This window comes from Enhydra lutris, unplaced genomic scaffold (genome assembly GCF_002288905.1).
Source record: "Enhydra lutris kenyoni isolate GAN:26980312 unplaced genomic scaffold, ASM228890v2 scaffoldscaffold5, whole genome shotgun sequence".
NCBI classification, from domain to species: domain Eukaryota; kingdom Metazoa; phylum Chordata; class Mammalia; order Carnivora; family Mustelidae; genus Enhydra; species Enhydra lutris.
The window spans coordinates 1,981,464-2,000,107 of NW_019154089.1; the positions used below are offsets into that span (position 1 = coordinate 1,981,464).

At 49.7% G+C, this 18,644-nt stretch overlaps 2 protein-coding genes across 2 annotated transcripts in view; one reads left to right on the forward strand and one right to left on the reverse strand.

The window, feature by feature from the left end:
- LOC111141025 (SIL1 nucleotide exchange factor) overlaps positions 1 to 4,236 on the forward strand; it is a 224,463-nt gene extending 220,227 nt beyond the window's left edge. Inside the window, exon 10 of the mRNA XM_022493352.1 lies at positions 3,998 to 4,236. Coding sequence (XP_022349060.1) covers positions 3,998 to 4,192 — 195 coding nt within the window. The 3' untranslated portion in view covers positions 4,193 to 4,236. The remainder of the gene's footprint in view (positions 1 to 3,997) is intronic.
- Positions 4,237 to 5,556: 1,320 nt separating this feature from the next.
- Positions 5,557 to 18,644, reverse strand: part of LOC111140819 (catenin alpha 1) — a 180,043-nt gene continuing 166,955 nt past the window's right edge. The window contains exons 12-18 of the mRNA XM_022493010.1: positions 16,110 to 16,310; positions 15,378 to 15,529; positions 10,518 to 10,628; positions 9,216 to 9,397; positions 8,994 to 9,099; positions 7,318 to 7,452; positions 5,557 to 6,477 (exon numbers count right to left, since the gene is read on the reverse strand). Coding sequence (XP_022348718.1) covers positions 6,190 to 6,477; positions 7,318 to 7,452; positions 8,994 to 9,099; positions 9,216 to 9,397; positions 10,518 to 10,628; positions 15,378 to 15,529; positions 16,110 to 16,310 — 1,175 coding nt within the window. The 3' untranslated portion in view covers positions 5,557 to 6,189. The remainder of the gene's footprint in view (positions 6,478 to 7,317; positions 7,453 to 8,993; positions 9,100 to 9,215; positions 9,398 to 10,517; positions 10,629 to 15,377; positions 15,530 to 16,109; positions 16,311 to 18,644) is intronic.

Sequence of the window (18,644 nt, forward strand, 5' to 3'; positions counted from 1 at the left end):
TGCGGGGGTCCACTTATGTGTGTGTGTGTGTGTGTGTGTGTTTTTAATTACATACATTATAATACTGTATATGTATTTTCTCTTGTGTCTTAATGTTTTCTTTTCTCTAGTTTATTGTAATATGGTGTATTATACATATAACACACAGGGGCGCCTGGGTGGCTCAGTGGGTTAAACATCCAGCTCTTGGTTTCAGCTCAGGTCATGATCTCAAAGTTGTAGGATAGAGGATGGAGCCCTGTGTCAGGCTCTGCGCTCAGCAGGGAGTCTGCTTAAGATTCACTCCTCCTCCCCCGCTGCCCCGCTACCCCACTTGTGCTCTCTCTCAAAATCTTTAAAAAAAAAAACCCAAAAACCATGTAACACAAAGTATGTGTTCATCAGCTATGGTATCGGTAAGTCTTCAATCAATAGTAGGCTATTAGTAGTTAATTTGAGGGGGGGTAGTCAAAATTTATACGGGGACATTTGGCTGCACTGGGGGCCATTCCCCATTGCCTGAGTCATTCAGGAGTCAGCTGTACTTACATCTGTCTGTCCAATCCAGGTGGTGGAAACTACGTAACTCTGTACCCCGGCGCTTCTCTTCCCAGCTCCACCAACAGAACAACACACTGGTAGCTGGAAATCTGATGTGGGAGTTCTGATGCCATGAGCTCAGGAAATGCTACAAATCCAGGCTTGATTTATTGTTGTGTTGATTGTCTAGACTTAAAGTGAGGAAGAAATGTTAATACTGCCTATTAAACTTGAAAGTGGGTCATCTATAGATAGCCCATAAAAATGGATGTCTCACAGTATTTGACAGGTATTATCTGAGTGAGCAAAGAAGTCACTCGTGGATGAACAACTGCGATTCTAACATATGTTATCGTTGCTTCACTTCCATCTTACTCCTTAAGGTCAACAAAGTAACAACCAACTTTGATGTCAGAACTAGACTCATTTGTCGGTTGCAACCATAGGTTGGCTATGGATGCAGTTTCAACAAAAATCAGTGAAAGCCTCTTGTGAGAATCAGTTGGCTGTTAGGAATTTATGGGAAAGGGTACTGCATACTTGGTTAATTGTGAATTACGCGCTGCAAATTCTTGCGGGAGTGAAACATGTACTAAATGTCTGTACACGTATGCAGCCCCTCCCCTCTGCCCCAGGAAGCTGGTTGGCCAGCACTTGGCGGCATACTGGAGCTGGGAACTGTTGCAGACAGGGAGGAGAGAAGGACCAAGGTGTGTGGCCTGGTTGCTTCAACATGAGAAGTCAAGAGGAGAAGGGGCTGGGCGAGATGAAGGGCAGGGGTCAGGGATGGGTGTGGGAGACCGGGGGAACAGAGTGGCCCCGGCATCACCTGCTACTAAAGGGGAGGAATGGGCAGAATGGTGTACGCTGGGGAGAAGGGTGGGCAGTGGGCCTGGAGGCTCATCTGAGTTCTGGGTAAGGGGGTTGGAGACAGGACTCAAGGGAAGCTCTTTGTATTGTCCTTGGTTTTAAACTTTGGAATCTAGGTGAATGTGTTTTGTCTGCTGCTGAGAAAGATGGAGGAAGAAGGAGAACCTGGGAGGCAGGAACTAGAAGGGAGCATTGGGCACAGCCCTTGAGTAGGCTGGGGGCCTGGAGAGCCCCGAGGACTGGGCACTACAGTGGGATGTGGCCGCTGCTGTGGGGAGGAGCTTGAGGCAGCTTCTGGGAGGAAGGCTGGGGGACAGGCCCCTGCCCTGCTCTCTGCAGCCCAGAAGGGATGGTCATCTGAGGCTGTAGGGGGACTGGGTCCTGAAGCTGGGAGGGGAGCTGGGCTCCTTGCCTGTTGTGGACTCTGGACCGGCTTCACCTCTGTGACTCAGTCCCCTCAGCTCTAAGGCCGGACGGGCAGTAATGGCACCAGTGGTCACAGGTGGATAGGATGAGGTGGGGGGCGGGGTGAGTGATGGCCTGACTTGGGCTCTGGGCCGTGTGTCCAGTACGTAGCAGCTCCTCCTTCAGTGGTGGAGCATTCAGTGGTGAGGAGTCAGGCTGCAGAGGTGAGGTGCGGTCTTTGAGGTGTCTGGGGACCTTGGGGGCACTGCTGGGTGGTCAGCAGGGAAGGAGGAGGGCAGCTGCTGCCAGTGAGCTGAGGGGAGGAAAGCTCTGCAGTCCCTGGCATGCAGGTAGTGGCCAGGCCTCCCCTGAGGGAGGTGACACTGAAGGTCATATCTGCCTTGTCTGAGAAGCAAGAAGCCTCAGGATGCTGAGGGCAAACCACTTTTGTGGCAAAGGAGCGAATACACGCAAGGACAGGGTGGCGTAGGTCTCCCCGGTGCTCAGCCTGGGCTGCGCAGCTTGAGACCATGGTATCTGATGAGGATGTAGGATTTCAGGATTTCTGGGCAGGGCCTCTCTCTAGTGCTTCCTCACTGCCCGCTCTGTGCCTTCCAGAATCTTTTGCTAGATTGGTTTACCTCAATGAACGATTCAACAACTGTTTCTCAAGCATGTGCCAAACCCTTTGCTGGGCAATAGGGTGAACGAGACCACCACTGTCTGTTCCCCAGCAGAACACAGGGCGGCCCCGTGGAGGGCCAGCACTGGGCCAGCACCCCAACAGTGCGAGTGGAGGCTGAGAAGGCCGGGCAGAGGCCCCGGGGAGGGAGGGAGGCCGTGGGCCAGTGCTTCCCACTGTGGTGCAGGGGTGACACATGTGAACATTTATCAGAATGTTACGCGACTGTGTACTGGAATAGAAGTAGCACAGGAACATGATTCCGGATATTGCTTCGGAGGTGGATTAAATAAGTTCATCTTTTTAAGTAATGGTATTAACGCTTGGACGATATGGCCAAGGATGATCCAGACCCAGGAAGAGTGCTGGGTTGTCCCGGGAACCACCGCCAGGAGGCAGTTTGGGCACAGAGGGCAGGGTCATAGTGCCAGGCCTTGCACACCCACCGGCCAGCAGGAGAGGTGGGAGGTCCCAGAGACTTGACTGGCAGAGGCATTTCCAGAAGATCCTTTTCTACTAGGTGAAAATGGCTAATGGATGCTGGGGGCTGAGGCAGGCCAGTTTCAGCAGCTTTGCAGCAGTCAGTCCAGGTGTAGGCTGGGCCCCTGGTTTGTGCAGGAGAGGAGTGGACGGGCTGAGGGGGGAAATGGGGATGGGAATGGGGACTGCCAGGGGTAGGCTGTAAGCCAGCAAGTCAGGTGATGAAACACTGAGGCAGATGTGGATCGGAGCTCAGGGTGGAAAAGAGTTGTGGAGTGAGGCCAGCTGATGGCAACAGAAGCCATGGGAATGGCCCAAGAGTCCGTGTGCATCTTGAGTCCGCCAGGGGAGAGATGGCCACGAAGGCCAGTGCCTCATGGGCTCAGCGATGTCCTGGGGCTGCTGCTCACTCCGTGCCTGGGGCCTCGGGAAGTCAGCAAGGAATGAAAGATTCCCACCCACATGGATGCATACACTGTGGAGAGAGAGGGCAGGGTACTATCAGGGAGGGGGTTTCGGGTTAGAGAACTTTCAGCAGGATACCTGGAGGCCCAGGGAGATATCTGGGGAGGGTGCCCTGCAGGCAGGCAGCGGGCACACAAGTGCAGAGGCAGAATGACAGAGACTGGGGAGTAAAGGCCAGATGGGCAAGAGACCAGGCCCATCACCGAGGACTTTTACTGGGAGATGGAAGCCTCTGTAAGGGCTGAGCTAAGAGAACGACACTATCAGACCTTTTTATCGGGGTTCCTGAGACTGTCGTGGGTAGTGGAGTGAAGGAATAGGATGACTGGGGAAGCCTGCTGGGAAGGTCACTGCAGTGGCCGGGATGTACAGGACTGTGGGAGCCCACCCCCCCTGACATTTGCCCCATGTGCTGTCCCTTCTCACAGTGCACTGGGGGTGAGGGGGCGGGGGTTGATGTGACCAACACAGTACAGCAGAAGTGATGATTTATCACTTTTCTAAGATCAGGGTGGGTTTTTGTTTTGTTTTTAAAAACCCTGTAGCTTCCATCTGCTTGCTGTTATTTTTTTCCAGCTGCCAATCTCTCTGGATCAGTCCTTCTGGGGGAAGCCAGCTACCAGTTGTGAGCGGCTCTATGAAAAGGCCCACGCAGGATGGAGCCAAGGCCTTCTGCCAGCAGCCACGTGGAGCTCAGAAGCAGATCCCCCAGCCCATCAAGGCCTCAGACACTGCAGTCCCATGAGTCCCCAAGTCAGAGCTTACCACTGAGCTGCTCCTGGATTCTTATCTTCAGAAACTGAGGTAATGAGTGTTTGTTGCTTTAGCTGCTAAGGTTTGGGGCAATCTGTTACATAGAAATAAATTAACACTGTGATCACAGCTTAGACCAGGTAATAGTAAGCAGAAGCAGTGAGTTACTAGTAGTTGGACCCGCCTACATTTTGAAGAAAATGGACAGCTCAAGTTTGAGATGCTGAATAAGACATCCAAGTGGAGAATTCAGGAGGCAGAGTAGTCAAGTTCTGAGAGCAGTCAGCATTTGGACGGTATTTAAAGCCAGGATTCTGGTTAAAATCCAAAGAAAGAGCAGAGCTAGAAAGGAAGGAGCCCAGTTACTGAGCCCTGGGACCACACAACTAGGAAGAGGAGGAGAAGGTACACACAGTAAGGAAGACCGGAGCCCAGTCAGGTGTTCCAGGAGTCCCGTGAGGGGCTTCAGGAAGAAGGCTGGGGTGGTGGGGAGGAGAGGTGGTGGGGTAGGAGTGTTCACCTGGCCACCTGTATGGTGAGACGGAGGAGACAAGGAGCCATGCTACCTGGTGGTGGGATGGACGGCAGCAGAATGGCCAGGACACAGCTGACCAAATTGGAAGGAGGAAGAAAACACAAGCACTATATTGGTCTCTTTGGGGCCCTGTGCTTCAGAAGGGTATGTATGCCCAGGAAGGACATGAGGTTAAGGGGGACTTTTATATTTAGGGCAGCTGTTAGCACAGTTGTAAGTTGGTAGGACATTTCAGAACAGAGTAGGAAACACCCACAGAGGTATCATGAATGCCTCCAAGGTTCTGACCTGCACTTGAAGCTCCAACATCGGAGTTCCTGAGGAGGGTGAGGCCCTCCCCAAGTGGGGGAGGGGGAACTGGCACATAAGTGTCAAAGCCCTGACAGCTATCAGCTTAGAGGCACAGACAGTGTTTCTGGCTGGGCAACACTATCCCCAGGGCAGAGGGACACCATGAGGGACCAGGGCACTGCAGATGCTCTGGGCAAATCCAAGAAATTAATGTAAAACCCGACCCACTAGAAGGCAAAGAAAATCACCTTGGCCTCTCAGACTTGGTTTCATAGTGGACTTTACTGGGAAAAGTTAGTGTAAAAAACATTTAAATTCATAAAATTTAAATAAGACAGCAAAATTATACCTTTTAGCTATAGTAATCGCTATAGTAATCACAAATAAGGTAAAGTCTAAATTATTGCCTAAGCAAACACTATTTTTTATCAGGCTTCTGTTGCAAAGCCCAAGGCAGGAAACACTGCAATTATTAGAAGTGAGCCCAATGATGAATTTGTATTTGAAGCTGAGAAAGGGAAAAAAGCATGTTCTGATTAGGGCATCACAACATTCTAGTCTGAAAAAAGCAACTTTATTAATGTCCTGCAGCAGAGTACATTAGTAATTGTAACCAGGCATTAAAATTCTCATTTCATGTCATAAAGAGAGTAATCAGTTTTCTTCATGATGCATTATGTTCTACTGAGCTTCATGTGGTTTGTCCCCCCAAAACCTTTCTGGGAACGCTCCTTCTCCAGGCACAGCTTCCTAAGATGCCCAGGTAGCTACTCGGGAACATCTTTGGTCATGTGACACCAGCCAAACCCCCAGAAACCAGGACTGGTGGAAGCTACCTCCCTAGCCAAAACGGATTCGGATCCCCGCATCTCAACCCCTAATGCCACACTGAGAACTCGGTCAAGAGTGCCACTAACAAGTTATGTGGGTTTCTCTTTGGTTATGGAATTATTTTTATTTAAACTTACAAAAAATATAGCTAGAAATGTGCTCCTGAATTCCAAAAGTATTTCTGACCAATTTAAACACAAGTATGTCCTTGCCAAATTCACCACCTGGACAGGTTTAAAATCTGCCTATTTCCCTATGGAATCTAATATCAGTGTTCTATTTAGCAGATATATTTGAGTGAAGAGCAGTGACTGATCTTTAGAAGCCCCAAGGGGTGGGGGCAGCTGGCAAGGTGGCCCTAGATGCTGTCCATGGCTTTGAACTCACTTAGGGCCTGCACAGGGTTCACGTGCTTCTTCTGAGATGCCCGTTTAATCTTGGTCTGTGTTTCATCCTGCTTCTCTCTCTTCACCAAGGGCTTTTTCTCAGGTGCCTTCATCTTCCACGACACAGCCGGGAGGTTGAGGGAAGCCATGCCCTGAGACTTCTGGTATTTGGTGGAGGCCACGTAGGATGCCTTCACTGTCTGTACCACCGCATTCATCAAGTTCTTGGCGGCCTGGATCAGGGACATGGCACTGTCCACCTGAGAAGTACAGACAGGGTGGTGAGTATCATAGGCCTGACCTCCAGCCCCATGTACACTAGGGGCCTGGGCAGTAGCCACATTCCTGATTTGCTCTCCCAGTGGCTACTGCCCTGATCCAAGAAAGCTTAACATGCCTGTTTCACATACTTAGAAGTCAAGGGAGTAGTATCAAAACCACAAGGCACCATCACCTTGCCTGTCCCCACCCCTTCCCAAATCTTTACTCAGACTCAAAACCCAGAGAAGGATCAGTCTGAGTGACTGCGGAGCTATAACCAGCAGTGACAAGGAGGCTTCCTAGACAGAAACCCACCACTTTCAGTCATGACCTAGGGACCATCAGTATGTCCCACATACCATGGAGTCTTTCAAAGGAAAAGCCCTGAGATCAACAGAAGCTACAGGGAACCTGGGGAACCCAGCAGGCCAAGCAAGAACTCCTCTCCCCCCGGCCCAATGTGATGAGGGGTTCAGAACCGTGGTACAGGGAGAGATACTGCTTGAATACTCTGTGAAGAAGGGTGGAGGAGGTCTGAGAAAGCCTGGCTAGGTTATCTTTGTAATTTTGGAACAGGTTCAATTTCTCCCTAGGGGGAGAACAAGAAAGATAAAAATACTTTTTCCCAGGGAGAGACCAGCCAGGAATTGGCTCCCAGCTGTCACCAGGCACTGCGGTTCATCAGGGTGCCTGACATGCAGCCCATGGGCACCGAGGACAGAGAAGAAACCAATGGTTTTTCCACAGTGCACTTTCCTGGTTTCAGGGCAGGTAAGAAGTATATGCGGCCAAGAGGCTACTTTCATTTTGGAGAATCACTTTTCATGGATATAACTTACCCCAGAGACGACGAGCTCCCCTCCTAGATTCTGCACCTCGGCCTTGACTTTGCTGCAGATGTTGAGCTGGTGGCAGTAGAGGGCAATCCGCTGCAGGTAGGCCAGCAGGTCCTGCTTGCAGGCTGAGTCTGGGCACTAATGGGGGAGCAGCAGGTTCAGCATCCCAACCCAGGCCTGGCCCCAACACAGCCCCCCCAACACCGGGCTCAGCTGAAGGGCAGGGGAGGGGAGTTACCAGTTACTGGGGGACTCCGGTCCTAGGCTCGCTCTGCTGAGGCCCACGTCCCTCAAAGGGAGAAAAAGCCTCAGCAAGAGCCTGGTTCTGAGAAAAGGGAGAGAATGCTTTGAGCTACTAATAACCACCCAAGTGCTCTTCTGCTCACAGGCACTTTATGTGCTCAACTGTGCTGCACACTGTAAACATCTGATAAAAGGATGCTAACTTTCGGCAAAGATGGGGAATGAGTGAGTAACCTGACACAAGGGAAAGAACACCTGAGGTCTTGACCAGCTTCAGGGAAACTCAAGGGCAGCCCATTTCCCGTCCTGTTGCCAAAGCTGAGGATGGCTTAGGAAGCTTCCCCCCAGCAACAAAATAGAGCGCCTCTCTCAAGTGTTTACAGCAAACCCCTCCCTCCGGTGAGGCTGGAGTGTACTGAGAGGTGGTCTCAACAGAGGCCTGGAAAGCATGCTGGGGCTCCCGAATGTTGTGCGAGGAAGCTAGTGAAGAACTGTGGACCCCATCTGGTCTGCCCATTAGGACTGTGCTGATGGCCATGTCCCAGAGTGGAGGGCAGGACCAGTGAGGAGAGGATACCACTGGCTGGGCCTGGGCTGTGGAGGCCTGGGCTGAGCTGGTGGTTGCAGAGAGGAAAAGACTGGGTGTGGCCAGCAGATACACCAGGGCTTAGTCCTGGATTGCAAAGAGGGGAGTCAAGAAGGACCTCTGCATCTTTGGCTTGAGTGGTGAGGAAACATGGCCACTTGTTCTGCAGCTTGGATCCTTCCAGCAAGGAGGGGACTGCAGGGCTGGACCTGCAGACAGAAACTCTAATGGGCTATAGGGGCTCTGGGAATAAACTTAAGAGCATCAAGGGAGATGTAGTGTAAACTTGCCAGGAGGCAGGAACGACATCCTGGCAGGAACGACATTTGTTGATACATGCATATGGAAGCAAAGGGATGAAGGCTGGGTGCTTGAGAACACATGGTACAGGGGACAGACACAGCTGTCCCCAGCGGAGCCCATCAGCTTTCCAAAGCACTAGCATGGGGCATCTAGTTCTTAGACAAAATACCCCCACGAGCTGCCCAGTTTCAGTGTGGGAGGCCCCCAGAGACAGCTCCCGGCTGGATCTGCAGGCAAGGAGGAGAGAACAAGCAGCAGCCCACAGTAGCGGCTGCCGAGCCGCCACCACAGCAGACGGCAGGATACACACACCTGCTCTAGAGAGGTGCTCGCACGCACACTGTGCCTGCCTCCTAAGACTTGTCAAAGGAAAGGAGGAATTCAGAAATCCTTACAAATCTCTGCTGGTATTAATCAGGGAGGTTGACAAGTTAAGCACAATGTCAGAGATAAGAGTGTTGTGTTCCCAGAAAAACATTACTGTCACCACCTTGGAACAGTCCAGGTTGGGGTGACCTAAGAAACCCAGAGCAAGTCTCTCACTCACATGGTCTGCAATGGTCCGGCCGAGCTTGTCCATCCTGGATCCAGCCTCTGCAATTTTCTTGGCGGCACTGATCACATCTGATGTATTTTTGAGCGGCCCTTTACCTCTGACGAGAGAGAACAGGCACTGTCATATGTAACTAGAGATAGACAGAAAAAGGAAAGGTCTGCAAAGCAGCACAGGGTCACCTCTGTGCACGTGGTGGGGGTGGGGGCGGCTCACCGGGTGAAGTCTGTCATCTCCATCATAATCATGCACATCTGCTTGGCCAGCACGATGATGTCATTACCACTGTCGTCCCACTTGGACACTTCGGCATCCAGCTTGCTCTTTTCTTCCTGGAAGCTGGCCACCTGTTCTGCAATCTTTGCTTTTTGCTCCTGGGGAAGCTGAGCCATGATCGCCTGGAATCAGAAGCACAGAAAGCTCTTACAGAAAGAGAAGATGAAGTTCTCACAGTGCATTAGCCCAGAGTATTTCTACCAAGCAATCTATGACATAGGTAAGATAATGCTTTAATAGATTTCATTTTTCCTGAAGGTCCATTTCTTCTCATTTGGAGCAGAAGTTGACAGCAGCCTGAATTTCCGACCCACTTTCAAGAACAAGTTTTTGTGTGGAGAAAACACACTGCAAGGGATAGAAACCTAACATGGAAGCTTCCAGATCACAACTGTACAGGAACAGAAGCTGCTTAATTTTTTGGTGAGTTTATCCTCTGCCTGCTGCCGTGGGGAGAGGACATACGAGAAGGGAATGATGCATGGAGCCCTCTCCCTGGTGGGCCCTGCCTGGGCACTTCCCATGGCTTCTACTTTTAGCTATGTGACATGGCACTGAAACCCTATAAGAGCAGCAACTAGAGGCCTGGTGCCCACCTCAAGGCCCACGGACACCAAGCCTGGAGCTGCTCCCCACTCAGCTTCCCCAAGTGCTCATGATGGAGTGGAGTCCAAAAGCAAGGATGCATTTGCTGTTCAAAATGATTTCTACGGAGTGCAAAAAGACTCCACAGAAATATTTCTTGGCATGCTCCCAAAAACATAAATGCTATTGATTGAAGATTTAATGACTCAAATGAATGCAATGGCTCTGAATGATTTTCTTGAATGTACCACTGTTGTTTTTTTTTGTAAACCATGAATAATTAAATAGTTCATACCCATGATATCATTGAGATGGGCAAAGACAGCAATCTTTTTCGAATTTCACAATCCTTTTAACAAACATTGCATTGACTGGATGCTAGGGCGCTCCCGATGCAGGGCTCAGTCATCAACCAAAGCCCCAGGGCACAGCTGAGGCAGAGGGCTTGTTCCTGCCCTGCTCCCAACCAAGGAGGCATTCTGGAGGAACATACAACAGGCTAGCATGTGCCACAAATGAGGTTCACCTCAGTCCTGCTGCCAGAGAGAGAATGGGAAAATGGTGTTCTCAATACTGAGTGTTTTCCTAGAAAATAAAAAGCCAAGTTCCTAGTGGCACAGGGAGGAGCAGCAAAGTGAAGTCAAATATGTCTCTTACCCGGGCACTTTGGCCAGCTATCAGCTGATCATCTTCTGTCTGGACGCTTGTCCTACTTCTGACATCGAAGTCCTCCGTCTCAAAGTCAGAGTCATCCAGTTCCTCGGGGGTCTACCACCAACACAGAGATCACAAGTCAGACACAACCCCGGGCCTCTGAGCCCAATGTATGAACACCCAAAGGTCTGGATTTTCATGTACCATGTTCCTAACAGTTCTGGGGAATGAAGTTAAAATCATTCATTATTTGTCCAAGACCCCACCTCACTGATGTTCACGTTGGAAGCCCACCCAACAAACACCGGGCAAAGGCACTACATCAACACTTGCCAAAGGGGCAAGGAGTTTCTTATGGGGGCTGAGGCTTCAACTTCCACTTGAGTCAACACTCTCTTTGAAATCATGCACCTGTATCCTAACACAAAGGTGACGATTACTCTGGGTAGGAAGCACACTATATTAAAAAGAAATATCCAGGGACACCTGGGTGGCTCAGTTGGTTAAGCAGCTGCCTTCGGCTCAGGTCATGATCCCAGCGTCCTGGGATCGAGTCCCACATCGGGCTCCTTGCTCATCAGGGAGCCTGCTTCTCCCTCTGCCTCTGCCTGCCATTCTGTCTGCCTGTGCTTGCTCTCTCTCCCTCTCTCTCTCTCTGACAAATAAATAAATAAAATCTTAAAAAAAAAAAAAAGAAATATCCAACATTAAGCATATTTTTATAACCTTCCCCCTTGGCGGCAAAAAAAATTAATGAATTACATAATATTGGGGTTTCTCTTAGGATACTGCTTTGAGGAGTACAAATAAGCAATGTATTTTGATAGATCCTTTTTAATTTTATTAATACAAAAAGAATATGGCAGGTAAGGCCTGAGTTATGTACCAAAGGTTCTGATTACCAGTCCTAGCTCTTTAATTATGAAATAAAATTCCTATTTCACACAACCTCCAGCCTCTCATGATTAGCTGCTAACTTGAAACATAATGTTGTCTTCTGGAAGTTATCAGTAACAGGGCAGCAGGCGGAACAGCTGGGGTTGGCTCTTGGCCCAGCTGGCCGGCCTGTGACAGGAGGGCAGTGAGGCGAGTCCCTCATCTGCACCAGGACCTAATCCAAACCCATCCCAAGGGCTCGCTGTGAAGCCCCAATGTGAGGATGTGTGAGGAAGCATCTGGCCCGGCCAAGATTATCTTGGGTTTGTACACAGGCAAATGCCAAGCCTGTCCCTCAGTGAGATGAGGTAGGGATGGCGTGGGGGTGGGGGGGTCACACTAGGAACCAGCAAGCCACAAAGAACACCGAAATGGAAGATCCTGGAGTCTCTCTGACCTGGCAACATGAAACACTACACCACCATTGGCATTTTAAATCCTAGGGTCACAGACACCTGTGGAGGATCTTTCTCAAAAACATGCCTGCTGGTAATACCTCTGCTTCTGTACTCCTCCAGCAGAGACCCAAGAACTGTGCTTGCCAAGAAAACCCAGTACCTCCTCCTCTTTGATTTTTGCAGAGTATCTGTGTGCCAAGTACTGTTCTGGGCCCTGGAGGTACAAAATAACTAACACACAGCAATGTCCCTGTTCTTGCATATATACAAATGGGAGAAATGACAAGAAACAAAATGAGAAAGTAAATTTTATCACGTAAGAAAGTGGTGAGTGATAAAAAGCAGTGAGTAGGATATGGAGGTACCTGAGAGGGAGTGTTCTAGCACAATGGGGTCATCACCAGAACCAAGGCCCAGAGGCAGGAACTTGCCTGGGGAATTAGATGAGCAAGGAAGCCATGGAAGAGAAACTCAACTCACTGCCCTCATGTCACAGGTCCACTCCAGTCAACAAGAACCCCAAGGGAGCAGCAGGCGGTGAGGTCCTGGAAGGCCTGCAGGCTAATGTAAGGACTGGTGCACCACACAGCCTGCAGAGGGTGCTGAGCAGTGGGTAACATGACCAGACTGAAGCTTAAAAGGATCACTTGGGTTGCTCTGTGGAGAGTGAGACTGCAGGCATTGAGGAATGAGAACAGGGAGGCAGCTGCATGAATCCAAGTGAGAGATGCTAATGGTCTGGGCTACAGTGGGGACTGTTCACATGTGCTTTGTATTATGAAGGTAGATCTGACAGGATGTGCTGAGAGATCGATGTGGGACAGGAGACCAAAAGAGCAAGCAAGAGGGAATATGAGGTTTGGGCCTGAGCAAGTAGAAGGTAGGTTGCCATCAACTAACACATAAGACCAGGTGGCACAGGGTAGGGGTAAAAGATAAGGACGTGCCTATTAGATAAGAGAGTGGCAGAAAGGGGCAGGTGAGTGTGGGACTCAGGAGAGTCACCCCGAATGCTTTTCTCAAGTCTTACCCACCAAGGGAATGAGGTCAGTTGGAGAAGAGTTTGAGAACTTTGCTACCCAGCATGCCACTGGTCAGAAGCTGAAGAGATAAGGACAAAGCAGCAAAGCAGACTAAGAAGGAGGGGGGCCAAGAGGTTTTCTTAGAGAGGAGGGAAAAGTGCCACGAAGAAGGAAGGGGACAGTCTTAGGCAGGAGCACTGGGACAGTCACAGAGAGAGGGGAAAGCAGAGTCCACGTGCACAGCCAGGGCAGGGAGCAGGCAGGATGTCCAGACCATTGCCGCACCAGAGAAATAGCAGGTCACGCAGGAGGCGAGCGGGAAAGTCTGAAACCGTCCCCAGGAGCTAAGACTGGGGGGCAATGCTGGCCGGTTCCAGGACCCCAGGAGGGGCGGTTGCCTGCACTCCTCCGGGCTCAGCAGATGGCGGATTCCATGAGGACCCTACTGCGCGAGGCACCAGAAGCAAGTGAAATGGCGCAAAGGAGAGTCTGTGGACTAACAAGAGATGCAAAGCTAGAAGAGGAGTGAAGCAAAGACCAGAGAGACCGAGTGAGGTGGCAAGGGAGGAAGATTCAAGGCTGTCACAGTCCTAGAGAGTGGGAGCTGCGGAAAGCGACACCTGACACTGGTAATGATAAGGAAGGAGCTGAAGGGCTGAGGTAGAGGACGAGACAGCAAGCAGCTGAGAGTTCCTGGGACTGGAAGGAGTCTTGAACTGAAGCAGCAACAAAGCTCAGGTGCACAGCCATTAGCGAGGACCTGCCACATGGCTGCCTCACAGGCCTCTGCCTGCCGCGCCCCAGCTCCAGGGCTCCCAGAGGCCCATGCCTCTCCCAACCAAGGCCCCAAGACCGTGCTCCTGCCAGGCCGCTGCCATCCTTATGTCCCAGCACAGTTCCTTCACGGCCTGGCCCTGCGCTGGGCACATTACCTACATTACAGCTCATTAAAACCACCAGCACCTCTGGAGATGAGGGAACCTGCCTATAGACTGAGAGCTGAAAGAGGGGCCTGGGAAGCTTGCCTGCTCCCAGGACTTGCTTTCCCGCAACAGGACTTGAAGAAATGCATGCATTTCCTTTCATGTTTGCAGCATCTACTCACTTAAACCCCTCAAACCTCAGCCACCCATGACTCCTCTTTATCATTAAGGTTCCTTTTATTCTATTTAAGTGTCTGTCAGTATAGAAAAGAAGTTTGGAAAAATAGGGCTGTGTTCATTATCAATGAACTCACAGTCGATGGGACTGTGAGTCCCTTCACACCACTGAGCTATGGCTGCTGGGTTTAACCTATCATTCACCCAGGCCAGGTTTCTTCTTGGCCACACGTATGCAGGGGTGGAGAAAGCAAATCAATTCCCTGCCCCCAACCCCCACCATGTGTAGGGGATCAGGAGCCAGTAAGAAAAGTCAGCAGCCTACCAGGCAATCCATGAACACTTCTCTTTCCTCCTCACCCCCAGGGAGGAGCAGCAGTGGTCTTGCCCAAGTGTTTCTACACTGCATACAAAATGGGTCTAGCCTCATGCCACTGCCTTAGAAATGGCCTCTGTTTCCAGCTGACAATCTGGCTAGATTCTGCATGGTGCCAAGCTGAGAAGATAAAAAGTGGGGCAGAATCCCTGCCTACCTTGAGAGGTTTGACTAGCAAACCATGAAAGTGTAAATGAAACTCCCCTGAGCCTACCAGTCCGGCAGCCCAGCCCAGCCCAGCCGCTATCTCTGCAGCAGGCAGGCCCTGCAGGGCAACCATGGCTCTGCAAGGAGAGTGGGGCCTGGACTAGGCTTGTAGGACCCCCGGGGGTCTCTGGGGAGAGAGACGCATACTCCCTGCTTCCAGACCAAGAGGCTCATTCTCAGAGCAGCATGTGAGAGACGAAACGCTAGGGAAAGACAGCTCTGAGAGCTGGCCCAGCACCCTGCACTGTATTAGAGGGGACAGTAGTTTCTCAAAACCCCTCTGTTTATGCCACCTCAGAGGGGGTGCTGGCCTTTCCCTCACATGGTAAGACTGCTGTGTTCTTGGAGCAAGTGGGTCCAATGGGGCCAGGAGAGGGTGGCACTTTCGAGGAGCATCAGCAGCAGCCGCCACAGGCTCTCATCCTTCCCATGCACACTGAGCCCCAGGAGCCTTCCCGCCACTCCTTCAAGGACAGCAGCACTCTACGTGAAGGATAAGGGAGTACTCAACCGAAGAGCCTTCATTCGGTGTTTCTTCCCTCTAACTTACCAGAAGCCTCCTATTTGTGGGGACGATATGCCCGCAACTAAATCCTCAAAGCCAACTCACACTCGCTCCTCTTCTTGGCCCAAGTTTGGGCTCTAATTTGCAACTAAAAGTCATTTTAGACAACATAATTAAATATACCTCATTCTAACAGCTTTTAGATTCATGGTTTTAATATACTGCCACCGCATCTGGTGAGTTCCAGAATGATGCATTGCTCAAGTTTAGCAAATGATAAGAAAGAAGCTGTTAAAATGTCTAAAATGTAGTTACTCACCCTTATCATCAACACTGCTTTCCTGATGTCCCGGATGCCATCGTACACCAGGCGGGAGGCATCGATAAACTCGTTCTCATCCATGGGCTGGGCGGGGTCTGAGCTGAGGGCTTCCACGGCTGCCTCCACTTGCTCCGTAAAACGTGGCATGACTGTGGAGAAAGAGGCGAGGCAGATCCTGCTGGACCGGCAGACAGCACCATTCTACCAGCCCTCCCACAATCCCTCAGTGACACAGAGGCAGCGAGGTATGTGATGAAGAGCCTCTGCCTCTACCTTTGTGAGCAATATTTATAGTGGAAATAAATTAAACACTGTATTTTACCAAGACTCAAATCATCTTTGTCTCTGACCAGATTCTGCAATACCAGATTTGGATGGATGAGCCACTGAAGTGAGACAAAGTGGAGGCCTTGCTTAAGAACAGGACCGCCCCCCACCCTTAATTTAGTATTTATTCACTAACAAGACTCAACAAAGAAATTCATCTCAAATATGTTCAGAACTATTTCCATCATAAGCTGTGGGACGCATGGGAAAGAAAGGTGAAACATTTAACTTGGCGGATCAACTTCTCAAAGTCTGATGTTTGACCCAGACATGTCATGGGCAGACCTGCACTGTGTCCTGATTTCACCCTTCCTAACCACAGGGTCTGGACTCACAGAGTGGTCCGGCCTACCCAGGCCATCTGTGTGGGTGGAGCACAGTAAAGAGAGGGAGTCCCCGTACCTGTGTTGGAGAGCAGCTTCGTGGCTTCCAGCACCTTCTCTGTGTAGACCCCTGGCTCATAGTTGTCCATCTCTGAGGTCACTACATGAATGACCCGAGCAGCCCGGCCTCGAATCGCACCAGCTGTGCGGTCCAGCCCATCCACATCTTTCTCCTGGAGAGCAATGACGCATTTGTTCACATCTTCCAAAATGTGATTTTCTGAAGAACAAATAAAAACCTGAATGAGGGAGAAGGCATTCCACTAGAAGGGGACAACTACAGGCTGGCATCTATCACTCACTCAGTGCTTGTTCTGGGTCAGCTGCAGGGCCAAAGCTCCCCATGTATCATTTCACTGAAGAGACCAGACTCACCACTGGATTAACTGTCCCACAGAAACTCAACCTGTAATCACCTCCAAGAATAACAATCTTCAATTCCAGGTTTATAGGTAGAGGGAGAGATGAATCAAGATCTTTAAGGCACAACTGTTCTGTAAGCCAGGCAGAAAATTCAGATCACAGAAACCTTAATAACTTCTCTCTTCTTTTAATCTCATTGACCTTAGGTCCAAAACAAAGTCTAAAATAGAAGAAAGCATTCACTAGAAGGCTCTATCCTTCCAGTCCCTTGCCCCTCCCTCCAGCAGATGCCAGTGGTATTCAGACAATTTGCCAAGAAGCCAGGACAGCCCTGGGATAGAAGGTGCTGGAAAGCAAAATGAAGCCTCCTCTGGAAGACACCAAGGGAACCCACCTGGGGCAAAACATTTAGTAATCCTTTCACAGGTGGCCATGGAACTACTGTGGTATTTGCAAAAAACCCTTGAATCCTGTTAAACTGACAGGTGACTCCTACTAGTTATAGACCTGGATTTGGAAAACCCACTGAAACTATTTTTCCTCAAAGCAAAATGCTTAACACTGGATTCTGGGAACCCCAGAGTAAGGAGTCAGCCTCAGTTTCATCTATAATAACAGCAAAGTGGAAGCAACCAAAATGCACAAGAGCAGAGAAGGTATAAAATATGGGCACTACAGAGCTATTCAAATGAATGATGTCAATCTGAACCGGCCCACCCAGAATGGTGAAGGAAATGTTCTCACTACCCCAGAAATGCAGAGACCACCAGCAGACAGCCCAAATGACAGGGCTGCTCAGACTCTGTGGGGTGGGTAGGAAAGTGAAAGAAAGGAAAGCCCCCATGTCCTCATTTGGCCACTGTCTTTCTATTCAGAAAGGAGTTTTTTTTAAGACCTTTAAGAACTTGCAGAAGACATGCTCACTCGCTTAAGCCAAAAGAATACCTGGTACAACAGGTCAAAGACCAAAGGTCCTGGTTTTTCTGGAGGAGCCAGAATAATCAGGGTAAATGTTAGCTGCTTAAAAAATGTAACTGGTCATTTCTTTGCCAGCCCTGGCCCTCTTCTGCACTGACATGTCATTATTCTGGACTGCCTCCTGATTTAATCAATTTCCAATGGCCATTCCCCTTCCCCTTGCAGCCTCTGCTAACATACTCAGTCAAGTTCTATGTGACAGTGTCTAGAAGGGAGGTAACAGTAAGCTTGACCTCTTAAGACCTAGACACTGATGTTTTTAAAAATCAATTTTGAGGGGTGCCTGGGTGGCTCAGTGGGTTGAGCCTCTGCCTTCGGCTCGGGTCATGATCTCAGGGTCCTGGGATCGAGCCCCGCATCGGGCTCTCTGCTCAGCCGGGAGCCTGCTTCCTCCTCTCTCTCTGCCTGCCTCTCTGCCTACTTGTGATCTCTGTCAAATAATAAATAAATAAATAAAATCTTAAAAAAAAAAAAAAATCAATTTTCACTTTCTTGAATTCACACTGGCTTTCTTCTAGTGAACCTAAACCAAGGAAGGGCTTGCAATGTTTTAGCAACAAAGGAAGCCTTCTATTTTGGGAAGCTGACTAAAGTAATAGTCTCTCCCATCCCTCAACAGCTGTCTCTAGGAAAGCCCCATCCAGCTGAGGCCACCACATACCCAAGACTTAAGCACCAATTCTGCTCACTACACTTCAGCCTCAGGCAGAAATGAGTTTCCACTGGACAGGTACAAACAAGGGAGGGTTGGAGGTACCTATGCTAACCTAAACCATAAATTACTTTAGCTTTAATTAAATTACCAAGGAAACTCAGCATGGGTCCATTATGAGTTGACACACCAATCTGTACCCCATTAAACACACTGACTATTCAACATCAGAGGTGCCACTTAAGAGGAAAAAAGTCACAAACACAACAGTCTATCTAATAAGGGATCATATTATGGACACTATTTTATGTTTCTCATTTCAAAACCTTTCTAGGCCTGCCTCCACCCATCGATCTCATCCTTTTTGATGACTGCAAAGTACCCTAATGAATAGATGCAGGGGCCATAATTAACTTACCTAGTCTTCTCTTAGACATTTTGCTTGACAAGAACATCCTTGTACAGGTATTTTGGCAAATATTTAGGTACATATCCCTGGGGAAAATTTCTAGCAATAGGATTACTAAGTCAAAAGGCATATATGTTTAAAGTAGATGTGTG